Genomic DNA, 13,770 nt, shown 5'->3' with positions numbered 1-13,770 from the left:
AGAGAATGTTATTTTTGGAGAGCAGAAATTGGTATGTTTGAAGTAATATTAATTCCAACAATATTGTGTGGTTGCAATGCATGGGCTATAGATAGGGTTGTATGGAGGAGGGTGGATGTGTTGGAAATGGAATGTTTGAGGACAGTATGTGGTGTGAGGTGGTTTGATTGAGTAATGAAAGGGTAAGAGAGATGTGTGGAAATAAAAAGAGTGTAGTTGAGAGAGTATTAGAGGGTATATTGAAATGGTTTGGCCATATGGAGAGAATGAGTGAAGAAAGATTGACAAAGAGGATATATGTGTTAGAGGCAAAGGGAACAAGGAGAAGCAGGAGACCAGATTGGAGGTAGAAGGATGGAGTGAAAAAGCTTTTGAATTATCAGGGCCTGAACATACTGAAGGGTGTTAGGCGTGCAAGGAATGGATTGAATTAGAACAATGTGGCATACTGGGGTCAATGTGCTTTCAGTGGACTGAACCAGGGCAGGTGAAATATCCAGTGTAAACCATGGAAAGTTCTGTGGAGTCTGGATGTGGATAGGGAGCTGTGGGGTGCTTTGGTCGGGGTGGTGTGGGAAGTGAGAGGGTCAGGGAGAATGGTTTGGTAAATAGAGAAGAAGTAGTGAAAGCTTTGCGGAAGAAGTGAAAGTTGGCAAGATGGCGGGTTTGGATGGTATTGCAGTGGAATTTATCAAAAAAGGTGGTGGCTGTGTTGTTGATTGGTTGGTAAGGATATTCAATGTATGTATGGATCATGGTGAAGTGCCTGAGGATTGGCTGAGTGCTTGCATAGGGCATTACACATGACAGCTAGAGACTGAGTGTGAACAAATGTGGCCTTTTTTATCTGTTTTCCTGGCGCTATCTTACTGAAGCGAGGTAGCGATGCTGTTTCCTGTGGGGCAAGGTAGTGCAAGGAAAGGATGAAGGCAAGCAAGTATGAATATATTCATGTGCATATATCCCTGGGGATAATGGAGAAAGAATACGTCCCACGTATTCCCTGCGTGTCGCAGAAGGTGACTAAAAGGGGAGGAAGTGGGGGTCTGGAAATCCTCCCCTCTTGTTTTTAATTTTCCAAAAGAAGGAAAAGAGAAGGAGGCCAAGTGAGGATTTCCCTCAAAGGCTCAGTCCTCTGTTCTTAACACTACCTTGCTAATGCGGAAATGGCGAATGGTATAAAAAAAATATACATGTATATGTTCACTTATGTATATGTATGTGTATATGAATGGATGGGCCATTCTTCATCTGTTTCCCGTTGATACCTTGCTGACGTGGGGGAACAGTGATCAAGTATAATGAATATGTAAATATGTTTATATTATTTATTTATTATGATAATCGCTGTTTCCTGTGTGAGTGAGGTAGCGCCAGGAAACAGACGAGAGAATGGCCCAACCCACCCACATACACATGTATATACATACACGTCCACCCACGCACGTATACATACCTATACATCTCAACGTACACATATATATACACACGCAGACATATGCATATATACACATTTACATAATTCATACCATCTGCCCTTATTCATTCCTGTCGTCACCCCAGCACACATGAAATGACAACCCCCTCCCCCCATATGTGCTCGAGGTAGCGCTAGGAAAAGACAACAAAGGCCACATTTGTTCACACTCAGTCTAGCGGTCATGTATAATGCACCGAAACCACAGCTCCCTTTCCACATCCAGGCCCTACGAAACTTTCCATGGTTTACCCCAGATGCTTCACATGCCCTGGTTCAATCCATTGACAGCACGTCGACCCCGTGTGTGCTGAAATGGTTTGGAAGAATGGAGAGAGTGCTTGAGGAGAGGTTGACAAAGCGGATGTATGTGTCAGAAGTGGAGGGGACAGGGAGAAGAGGAAGACCAAATTGGAGGTGGAAGGATTTGTATGCAAAAGATTGTGAGTGATGGGGCCTGAACATGCTTGTGAGTGAAGGGTAAACATGGATTAGAATGAATTGGAATGATGACATAATCAGGGGATGCCATGCTGTCATTGATGTGAACCAGAGCTTATGAAGTGGCTGTTAAAAACTACATAAAAGCCTGTGGGGTCTGTTTGTGGATAGGGGCTGTGTATTCAATGTACTGCATATGACAGCTAGAAAATGGATGTGAGACAATGAAGCCATTTCTTTGTCAGTTCCTGGAGCTACATCACTAATACAGGAAATGGTGAACAAGTATGAAAAAAGACTTTTTGATTTATGATTTAACTATAATGCCATATATGATATTTATTATAATGTTGGTGTCTGCATGAAAACTAGATAGTGTACATAATTTTCATCAGAAGAGGACTTTAACATTGGCTGGGAATGTAACCCCACTTTTGCTGTAGAAATATGCATTTCCTTATGCCAGATTCACTCATACTGACTTTTCTAGAAACATAAGCATTGGCATAATCGGCATAATCATTTAAGACCACTATTAGTATATTAGGTGGCACTTTTGTATTTTGGCCCTAAGAAATTTAAGTTTTTATTATAAACATGAGGTGATTTTTTTAGGAAACAACTGGATGAATTTGTAAATATTCTTGGTTTTGTTTTATACTTTAAACAGAAGATTAATTTAGCTGCAGTCATCAGTAACTTGGATAATATGATTTTCCAAGAAAGCTATGTTTGACACCTAATTGTGGGGTTGAGGGATGAACCTGAGAAGGCAGGACCAGCTAGTTATGTTTTTAGAAGGGAAAGCTATAGTAGCAGAAGGAAGCAGAAAAGATAAATATTTTTAAGTGTATGTACTTGGATACCTTGCTGTGCTGGAAAGTGGTGATTAAGGTGATTTAAAGTTTTGTTTTCTTATTTCTTAAAGGATTCACTGGCTGGCTGGGATTCAGTGGCAGGGTTTTCCTTGGAGGGGATGCCCTCTGATGAGTCAAGATCTTCACAGGCTATGGTGAGTGTAAATTTAAAGGTTTTTAACAAGAAAACAGGAAAAGTGAACTACATGCCACTTTTTGATAAATAGCCTTTTATAGATTTCTGTTGTTGTGAGGCAAACTTCAAGCTCTAGATACTAAAACATATATTTTGGCATGATTTCAGTGTGTTTGAATAGAGAAAACTTGGAGGAAGGGAAGTGTTTATGTTACCTTGGATTGGACATAGCAGGGAATGGAACCATGGAAGCTGAGGTGAGGCTTAGGATTGGTGAAGGGGGAAAGGTCTTGGGATCTTTGAGGAGTTTTCGAAAAGAGAGTTTACTGTTTTGGTGGGTGATGATGGGTATGTTTGAAGATATAATGGTCCTATAAGTAATGTAAAGGTGTGAGACATGAGCTGTAGATGAGAAGGTACAAAAGAGGGTGGATGTGTTAGAAATGAAATGTTTGAGGACAGCATATGGTGTGTGGAGGGATGATTGAGAAAGAAATCATAAGGTAAGAGAAAGATGTGGTAATGAAAACATGGTTGAGAAAGATGAAGATAGTTTGGACATTTGAAGAGAATGAGGGAGAAAAGGTTGACGAGGATATATTTGTCAGAAGTGGAGGGGACAAGGAGAAGAAGGAGGCTGAATTGGAGATGGAAGGATGGAATAAATGAGATTTTGAGTTCTTGGGGCGTGATTGTGCAGAATGGCAAAATGCATCTTAATGAATAAAATTAATTTGAGTGATGTGGTATACTTGGGGTGACATGCTGTTACTGGATTGAACCAAGGCATGTGAATCAACCAGGGGAATCACAAAAAGTATCTGTAGGGTCTGGTTGTGGATGGGGGTCTGTGGTTTCAGTGCATTATGTGACAGTTAGAGAATGGATTTAAGCAAGTGAGGCCTTTTCTCTGTCTGTTCCTGGTGGTACCTCAGTGCTGCAGGAAACAGAAAACAAGTTTGAAAAAAAGAAGATTTCAGCATACATTACAAAGACTGGATAGGTCCTATTAGGGGGTTCCCCATGGAATTGTGCTCTATTATTTTTCCCTCCTTTATGACGTTGAACAAAGAATTGGATACTTAACACAAAGTTCCTGACATTCACAATCACTCCTCCAATGCACTTGACTTTTGTTTTTTACTCTTCCACTATTTTTATATTAATTCTTTTCTGGTAGGGTTCTGTTACTGCATTCTCAACTCTTTCTCTTCTAATTAAGCATTCCCACTCTAATCCTCCCTGGAATCATCAGGTCTAGCTCTTTGCAAATGCACAGTGGTCATCCTTGCACAACTTCTTTACTGACTTCTCTTGCACTAGACACTGCTTTACTGACTGGGATGCCTCCAGCTGTGTTGACAGTATAGCAGAGGTTCTCTTGCTTGGGATGGAGTCCTGCATCCCTACTTCCAGTTATGGTTTTATAGACCCCTTATGACGGGCATAGCAAATCAAATCATGAAACTTCACTTCCCTTCAAGTGGACAAATTTTATGGCATAGATGGCATACCTCTTTGAATCTTAATGGACTATGTCTCTGAACTGTTTGTGATCCTTGCTTGTTTATTTTGTCTCTATCATAAGATGCAAACTTTACTTTCCTTATGGAAGCATGCTGTGGTGCAATCCATGCCTACGAAAGGAGACTTTTAATCTTAATCAAACTATTGCCTTATTATTTTACTAAAGTTATCCCCCAAGTCTCTGAAACTCTAACTTTCTAAAACACTTCGAATCCCATGCCCTTCTTTTTGATCATCAAAAATGGCTTTTGCAATGCAAGGTCTACAGTGATCACATCCATGTTATTCATGCTGATCCTCCTCTTTAAGGGATTTGGGTGAATCTTTTGTCATGGCTCTTGACATATCTAACCATTTGACAAGGTGTAGCACAAGTCTGTGATTTATAAACTTGATATCTTTTGCTTTTCTGCTGTCACTTCTCAAGTACATAGCTTCCTTAGTTTGTCCATTGCTGTAGTCATTGATGGAACAACTTCTGCCTCTTATTGCATCAACTGTGGTGCTTCTCAGGGCTCTGTCTTATCACATACTATCTTCCTTTTCTCCATGTATGATCTTTCTTCAGCACCTGAACATACTCAGTTTTATGTTTATGAATCAACCCAACATACTTCTATTCATTTTTCTCCCATCCACACCCTGATACTCATTTTCTTTCTCTTATTTTAGACTTGTGCAGTATTTTGGAATGGAGAAGCAGGAATGTGGTTAAATTCAGTAGTGCTGAAATGCAAGGCTGCTCATGTCTTCTAGATGTCACTTGTTTTCCCTCTCTTTCAAAATGCCACATCTCATCCTTGCATTAACAAACATGTTGGGCATAACCATATCCTACTCTTGAAACCCCATATATTCAACATAACAGAGTCTGTTTCCCATAAACTGGGGCTGATGTATAGGTTTAATTATTTTTTAAGCCATTATTTCATATCTACAGGGGTTTTGTTCCCTCTATTATGGATTACTGGTGACACATCTTGGGTGGCTCTTATTTCACTTTTTTATAAGCCTCTGGAATCTGAAGCCTTGTCTAATTAATTCCCCAGATATCAACTCTCTCCAGGGATTCTTCTTTGTCCACTATGCTGTTGTTGCACTCTCTCAAGTATTGTTTTGTCCACTGGTCTTATAAGCTGTCTGCAAATCTCCTTGACACCAAAGATTGGAGCAGTGACATATGTCTGGTTGCTGCTTCCCATAATTTCTGTGTGAAAACCAGCCAAACAAGAGTAGGCCATTATGATAGCACCTTCTTCCCTTAAGCAGTAGTGTGAAACTCTCACCCTATAGTGTTTCTGCCTGTAGGAGTCAGGTCTACAAACACCAGATGGGCTCTTATGAATTGATTTTTTCATTTTTTCTTACTTTATATTCCTTTCACTCAAGATGGCCCTGACTAAGGCATATTTTACTCATCCCTTGCCAGGTTAAAAGAAAGAAAAAATTTCATGTCATCACTGATGTTAGAACTTGAGACATTTGAGATGACCAGTCTCTTAGAGATTTTTTTTTACTTTTTACTTTAAAACCACAACAGTGTATTGGCTTTTATGATCTTATATATCTCTTTGGTAGCAAAGATTACTGAATTCTTATTGGGGAAAATTCAGGGGTGTATCTGAATCCTCACATGTATTTACACTTTTCCTGGATTCTTTAGATGTTTTATCATTTTTCCAAAATCCTTATTCCCTAGTGTAAGCAAGTGGCTTTTGCTTCACTTGTCAGCATATATGTGTCAGGCATTGCTTTTAGTCATAGATAATTGAATTTATGGATATAGGCATAAAAAGAATCCCTCTTTGGAAGATGCTCTGTTTTAATGTTCTATGAATGTAACAAAAGGTATGCATTGAGGAGAAAAGTGCAGTAGACATAACTGCATACCAAGTTTAACCCATAAACAACAGCCAGCATCAGTTGATGTAACTTCAGGAAACAGTAGCCAACAGCAGTTGATGTAGCTTTTCCTGCCTCTGTTTGAATATCCCGTTGATATTGTACCAGTAACCCATTGACTGCTGATGTTCTGAGGGAACTCAGAGTGCACCATATACAGTCTGGGTCATCTAAAAATCCTGGGCACCATGAACAGCACAATAGTGAGCCAGGAAACAATTGATGGCAACTCAGAGAGTGTCATCATCCTTTGCTTATATTTTTTCAACCCAGCTGGTCAGTATTCATTAAAATGCTGAGGGATAATGTATTTAGATATGTATAGATAATGTAAATGTACCTATATGGGGATAGGGGAGAAGGAATACTTCCTACATATTCTTTGTTGTAGGTGACTAAGAGGGGTGGGAGTAGGGGGCTGGAAACGATCCCTATGTATTTCAGTTTCTAAAACACAGAAGAGGAGCCAAGCAGGGAGTGCTCATCCTCCTTGAAGGCCAGGGCTGTGGTGCTTGAGTATGTGTTGGTGTAACCAAGATGAGAAGATGGAGAAACGAGGTATATATGAGGGGAGGAAACGGCTCAAGGATAAGGGAGAAGAATGGCTTAGGAATATCTTACAGGTAAAGTCAGGGATTAGTATGATAGAGAGGTCTAAGGAAGACGAAACTACTGCTGAAGGAGGAGTTATAAGAATATGTGACAGAGTGTGAGGAAGTGAGTCTTAGACTGATGAGTAAAAATGAAAGTGTATTACTAGTGTTGGATGATTATTAGTGCTTATGCACCGGGACACGAGTAATAGGAATAGAAGCAAGTGCTGTAGGAGGAGCTAAGTAAGTGTGTCAGCAGTTTTGATACGAAAGATTGGGTATTTGTGATGGATGATGTGAATGTTAGTGTGGATAATGTGGCAGATGAGAATATAATTGAGGATCATAGGGTATTAAGTGATGTGAATGAAGATAATGAACAGCATGTAGACTTGTATGTTGAAAAAGGACTTGTTATTGGATATACCTGGTTTAGATAGAGGGACATTCACAAGGTTTTATGGGTGAGTAGGGTAGATGGTAAGTGGACATTATTGGATTATTTGCAAATTTATGAGCATATGAAAGAGAAACTGTTGGCTATGAATGTGCTGAGAGGGGCATCTGGTGACCATTACTTGCTGGAGGCAAAGGCAAAGATTCGTAGGGGCTTTAGGAAAAGGAATGATATGGATAAGAAAAGGGTTTTGAAAGTGAATGAGATTGGAAAAGAGGCTTGTCTGAAGAGGTTGTGTAGAATGGTAAAAGATGAGAGTAAGTAAAGTCAGTGGAGTGTGTGAGAAATGGGAGGTGTTTAGGGAAGTAGTGCTTACATGTAAAAGAAGTGTGTGGTATGCAGGAGATGGGAGATGGGCATATGATAAAAGGTAGTGAGTTGTGGGATGAAGTTGATTTGGGATAGAAAGAGAAAATAGGGGTTTATGGGCATTACATGCAGGGAAAGAGTAAGATTGATGGGAGCTGCACAAGAAGAAGCAGGAAGAGGTCAAGAGGAAGGTGCAAATTCTGAAAAAGAGGCCAAATGAGAATTGGAGTGAGTGATTATCAGCAAACTCATGGAAAACAAGAACATGTTTTAGAAGGAGGTGAAAAGTGTGAGAAAATAAAGAGAACAGATGGGAACATCATTTAAGGGGGGCAAATGTGCTGTGGTAACTGGCAGAGATGAGTAAAGAGGAGATGGAGTAAGCACTGTAAAGGACTGTTGAATGTGTTTGATGCTAGAATGGCAGATGTAGGGTGTTTGTGCAAGGGAGGTATGTAAAATGAGTCAGTGCAGATGGTGTGGTGAAAAGAGAAGAGGTGGTGGAAGCCTTGCATAAGATAGAATGTGGCAAGGCAGATGGAGTGGATTGTATTGCAGTAAAATTACTTCAGAAAGGGGTTGACTATTGTCATATGATTGGCTAGGATTTTCAGTGTCTGTATGGCTTATGGTGAGGTGTCTAAGTATTGGCAGAATGTTTTTCGAGTGCCATTGTATAAAAAGGCAAGTAGGATAAAGGTGAATGTTCAGATTTCAGGATAAGTTTGAGTGTAAGTTGTATGGGAGAGAGGTGACTGAAAGGATGAAGGCTTGTACGGCATCACACTAGGGAGGAGCAATGTGGTTTCAGGAGTGATAAAGGCTGTGTTTATCAGATGTTTGCTTTGAAGATTTTGTGAGAAATACTTAGAGATACAGAAGGATTCATATGTTGCATTTTTGGATCTGGAGAAAGCATATGATATGGTTGATAGAGATGCTGTATGGAAGATGATAAGTGTAAATGGGGTGCATGGAAAGTTGCTAGAAGCAGTGAGGCATTTTTTCGTGAGAATAAGTTGTGTGTGCAAGTAGTTAGATAGGAGGGCGAGTGGTTTCAGGTGAAGGTGGGTTTGTGGCAGAGGTGTATGATTTTGATTTGGTTATTCAATATGTTTATTGGTGGGGATGGTGAAAGAGGTGAATGCATGGTTATTGGTAAGAGGGGTAGGTCTGAAGTTTGTCAGGAGTAGGTGGACTTGGGAGATGTCGGTTACTGTTTACTGATGACACAGCCCCTAGGGTTGATTTTAATGAAAAACTGCTGAGCATGGCTAATGAGTAAGGGAGAGTGTGTGAAAGAGAAGGATAAGACTGAATATGAATAAAAGCAAGCGTACTATGTACAAGGGAGCAAAGAGACAGGTTAGTTGATATTTGAGTTGAAAAATCGAGAGAAGTGTTTTAGATACTTGGGAGTGGATATGGCAGCCAATGGAAACGAGGGACCAGAAGTGAGTGATAGGGTGGTGAGGGATTGAAGGTCCTGGGCACATTAATGAATATGTGGAAAGAGAGGCCACTATCTGTGATGGTAAAGGTGGGCATGTTTGATGGTATAGTAGTCCTGATAGTGTTATGAATGCTAGGCTTGAACTCATGGGAACAGTGCTCAAAGGAGGGCAAATGTGATGTTTGAGGACAATACATAATATTGAGGAAGGTTGATTTAGTAAAGAGTGAAAGGTTAGGTGAGAAGTGTGGTAATAAGAAGGGTATGGTAGAGATAGCTGAAGAGGGTATGGTGAAATGATTTGGACATAAGAAGAGAGCAAGTATGAAGAAATGGATGGGGAGGGTATATGTTTCAGAAATGTAGGGGACAAGGAGAGTGGGAAGACCGAATTGGATATGGAAGGACAAAGTGGAAAAGGTTTCAAATGCTTGGGGCTTCAACATGCAGGAGGATGTAAGATGTGTATGGCATAGAGTGAATTGGAGTGATTTTTATATGGGGCTTTATGCTTTCATTGGACTGAACTAGGGCATGTGAAGCAGTCGGGGAAACCATGGAAAGGTCTGTAGGGCCTGGTTGTGGGTATGGGAATAGTTTTAGTGTATTGCACATGAAAGCTAAGGAGTGGATGTGATCAAATGAGGCCATATCTTTGTCTGTATACGGTACAGCACTATTTTGCAAACGCAGACAACAGTGAACAGGCATGAAAAAATATTTACATAAATAGAAATTTCAACATGATAACAGTATTGTGTATGGAATGTGTTTACATTATGCTTTGAGGAGGGATACATTGTATGTCTAACAGTGTTGTGGCCAGAACATTTATTCATTCGATAAGCTCACCACACAGGTAAGTAATGTTCTACTATGTCATTATGTATATTATGATATTATTTTTAGGAAAAGGCTCTTTCGAATGCTACAACAAAACAAATTACTTGGTTATGATAATTGAAGAATGCCATGTTGGGGGCACACTGAATATGTAGAGTAGCCACAGTCAGTCGGTTAATATCCTGTACAGACTTCTTCCATCACTAGGAGGGTGCTTGAAGCATTCTGCTGTCTTCAGTACCCCCCACAGCCACCATCATAAGTGGATGTTTGTCCCACTGAAGGTCATGCTTGCTTGGTGATGACATGGAAAGTATGTAGGTTTTAGGATGAACTAAATTTCTGGGAACAGTTATGATAAGTATTATTTGGTGTGGAAAGTGAAGAATAAAATGAAAATTGTGAAGAAATAAGTGACTTACAGAGCAAGCGATTTTAGTGACGGATTGTTTTAGAAGGAAAGAGAAGTGTCCCCAGTGGGCATGTTCTTATATATAAGAAGAAATCATATAACAGGAGTGCCTGATTTTCTCTTTGCAATCCTGGTGAAATGGAGAACTTCATTACAGGTTATATGTAAATACCTAGAATATTTTCAGAGAAATGGCTCCTACAACATCCTTCTTATACATGCAGGTCACTTTATCTCGTACCTGTATATGTATCTGTTGTATTATGTTTGCTTATATTCATGTTTTTCACTAGTAATGCCATATCTGTGTATGAAATAAGAGTACAGTTTACAGTGTAAGGAAACAAACAAATCCTTCCTTATTCTTGCCATACTTGGTAACCGATCTCCCTCAAAATGAGGTCTAGTGTGAAAAGTGTAGTATTTCATAGTTTATGTTATATGCTATCAATACTGTGCCTTTGTATGAAGTAAGAAAATAATAAGAAAACAAACTCAATAGAATGAAAGAAACTTTTTTTTACCAAGTCTCTGTTACCAGGAGCTGTCAAACACTATTCTTGTCCCCAGTGGACACCAAGGTTGTCATTACAATATTATGTCTCTTTTATTAATTCAAACTGGGGAGAAATATCATACCATACCTGTAAGTACGTTTCTCAATATACTATTATGGTAAAGTATCTTACCATGATATTGTACCTAATATCATACCCCAAAAAGAGAGAAAAGGAGGATAAAAGCAAAAGCAAATGTATTCTAGCTTTTTGCTTTTTATTCTCCTCTCCAAATTCTGAAATATGTAGCCTATGGCCAGAAGCTTTTTCTTACAGTTTACATACATAAATTTTGATTTTAGTCCTAAGTGTTACATTGCTGGAACATTCTAGTCTTAAGTTCATCATGGATATATTGCGAACAAGAAATTGTCTGCTGAACACTCTCCTACATGACTGGAAGTGACACTGCCACTTTGGCCAGTTTCTTAACCTCTTGGTTTGAAACATTTTACCTCCATTTAAACAGATCATTCCTTGAGTCAATATGGAGTGTGTCAAAGTCTTCAGCAATTTTCTTGATTCCATATCCATTTGCACTTGCCATCTCCAAAGCCTTTCTCTTCTTATTCGTGGTCTGTAGTTGATTGATAAGGTCTTTGATGCTATCTGAATCTATGCCTTTACTCCCATCTGAGGAATACTTCTCATTTTCCTGCACCTGTGCAACCCCCATCATCTTACTCTTTATATCCAACTTTGATATCCTCTTCCACAGTGCACTGTGGTGCTTTTTGACATTAATCTTATGTGATTCTTTGAGAAGGCATGGGAACTTGGGATCTAGTTGTACTGCATAAAGCCTTGCCTTGAATATAGCAGTTGAGATGATTCTGGTATCTTTAGTTAGTAATATCTTTCTTAAGTACTTGCAAAGATTCCTTAGCTAAAATGTTACTGTGGTTTTGTGGACTGGCTTCAAACTTTGCAGTAGATCCTTGATACTTCCCCGCAGGAGACTCGTTTGTGAGTGCCATTTGGTCCAGGAATGGCTTGCTGTTAACTGGGTCTCACATCCAATTTTGGCAGCACCTTTCAATTTTGCTTGAACAACAACCTCATATTCTTTGTGTGCTTTGTTCACCATCTTGCAAACTCTAACAAGCAGCTTTGTAAGGTGGTCATTATCTCTAATGATGTCATGCACACTGAGCTGAAGGGTTTGTTTAACAAACTGAACAATTATCGTGCCATCAGCTGTTGTTCTGACACTACTTTACGCTTCCTCCAACATTTTTTGATCAACCTTGTCATATTTTATACAATTCTCACCAACAGTGATTTTTATCATCATCGTCACATTTACCACCTTCTGCATTGCCCTTTGCCATTTTTTCCTCATGGTTTTGCCTGAGTTATCCTACCTTGATGACATTACGATCGTTATGTATTGCCAAGGTGTAGATCTGCTGCTTGTCGATTCCCAGACTCTGCAAGCCAGCAACTAGAGTTGCATGAATCTCATCACTAGTTTCTCTCTGTGTCATCTCCCTCATTGTAGTTGTAACAACTCACAGGTTATTGTTGATGACTTGAAAGTTAATGCTAGGGAAATGTCATCCCCACCAAGCGCACAGTTGTGTCTTCATTTAAATCATGCAACCCAAGAACTAAGCCTGAAAATCATACATCATCTTAGCAGCTTGGAGTATTATTAAGCCTCCTAATCCTTGCTCACATGGGAAATGGTGAGCATGTATGAAAAAAGATTTATTTATTTGTTGATTATCTCGAGGAAAGAAGGAACAATATGTCCAATTTGGGACCTCTCGTGTTTCATATTTATCAGCAGATACTAGATCACATGCACCACATGACCTACTGCAATTTATGTATTATTTATTCATTTATTATACTTAATTGCTGTTTCCTGCATCAGCGAGGTAGTGCTAGAAAACAGACAAAGAATGGCCCATCCATTCATATACACATGTTTATACATGAACGCCCATACATGCATGTATACTTACATAAACATATCAACTTTTACACACATATACATGCACATGTTCAGACATATACATATATACACATATACATATTCATACTTGCTTGCCTTCATCCAGTTGTGTGTCTACCCTGCCACACAGGAATAGGTTGCTAACCCCCGTCATTTGCCACATTAGAACAGACTTATTTATTATTATTTTATTTTTATTATACTTTGTCGCTGTCTCCTGCATTAGCGAGTTAGCGCAAGGAAACAGACGAAAGAATTGCCCAACCCACCCACATACACATGTATATACATACACGTCCACACATGCACATATACATACCTATACATTTCAACGTATACATATATATACATACTCAGACATATACATATATACATATGTACATAATTCATACTTGCTGCCTTTATTCATTCCCGTCGCCACCTCACCACACATGAAATGACAACCCCCTTCCCCCCGCATGAGTGCGAGGTAGCACTAGGAAAAGACGACAAAGGCCACATGACTATTACTCTTTTCTGTAAATTAAACTGTGATGATCATCATGTGCTAGCCTTTCCATTAGGCAGGGCTAGCACATGATGATCATCAAAAAAACTTAGTATGTGTGAAGAAAGTATTAAGAAATGGGTCTTATAAGTGCAGGACTCTTTCCCCTTACTGTACAAATTGGTAATTACAATCTTGTGTTATTTAGTGTTGCACAGAATTATTTTAACAGGAGGTGAATCAGCAATCATTACTGTGTAAGTAATTTCCCATGTCGTTATGGTAAATTCTCTGTCTCATTGTTACTTTGATCTTGAATTATTAATATTATTAAGTGGTTTGTGCAGTGGAGGATTTCA

At 39.3% G+C, this 13,770-nt stretch overlaps 1 protein-coding gene across 11 annotated transcripts in view; it reads left to right on the top strand.

Annotated features, from left to right (window-relative positions):
- LOC139746393 (uncharacterized) overlaps positions 1–13,770 on the top strand; it is a 79,015-nt gene that overhangs the window by 28,842 nt on the left and 36,403 nt on the right. For all 11 annotated transcript variants that reach the window (XR_011712144.1, XR_011712145.1, XM_071657603.1 and 8 more), the window contains exon 6: positions 2,847–2,930. Coding sequence is in view for 9 of the 11 variants with exons in the window: in XM_071657603.1 (XP_071513704.1) it covers positions 2,847–2,930 (84 nt within the window). In the remaining 2 variants the exon portion in view is untranslated. The remainder of the gene's footprint in view (positions 1–2,846; positions 2,931–13,770) is intronic.

The sequence above is a fragment of the Panulirus ornatus genome, chromosome 65, assembly GCF_036320965.1.
Source record: "Panulirus ornatus isolate Po-2019 chromosome 65, ASM3632096v1, whole genome shotgun sequence".
Classification (NCBI taxonomy): Eukaryota; Metazoa; Arthropoda; class Malacostraca; order Decapoda; family Palinuridae; genus Panulirus; species Panulirus ornatus.
The sequence above is the reverse complement of the archived record's forward strand: the minus strand, read 5'-3'. Positions and strand labels throughout refer to the sequence as shown.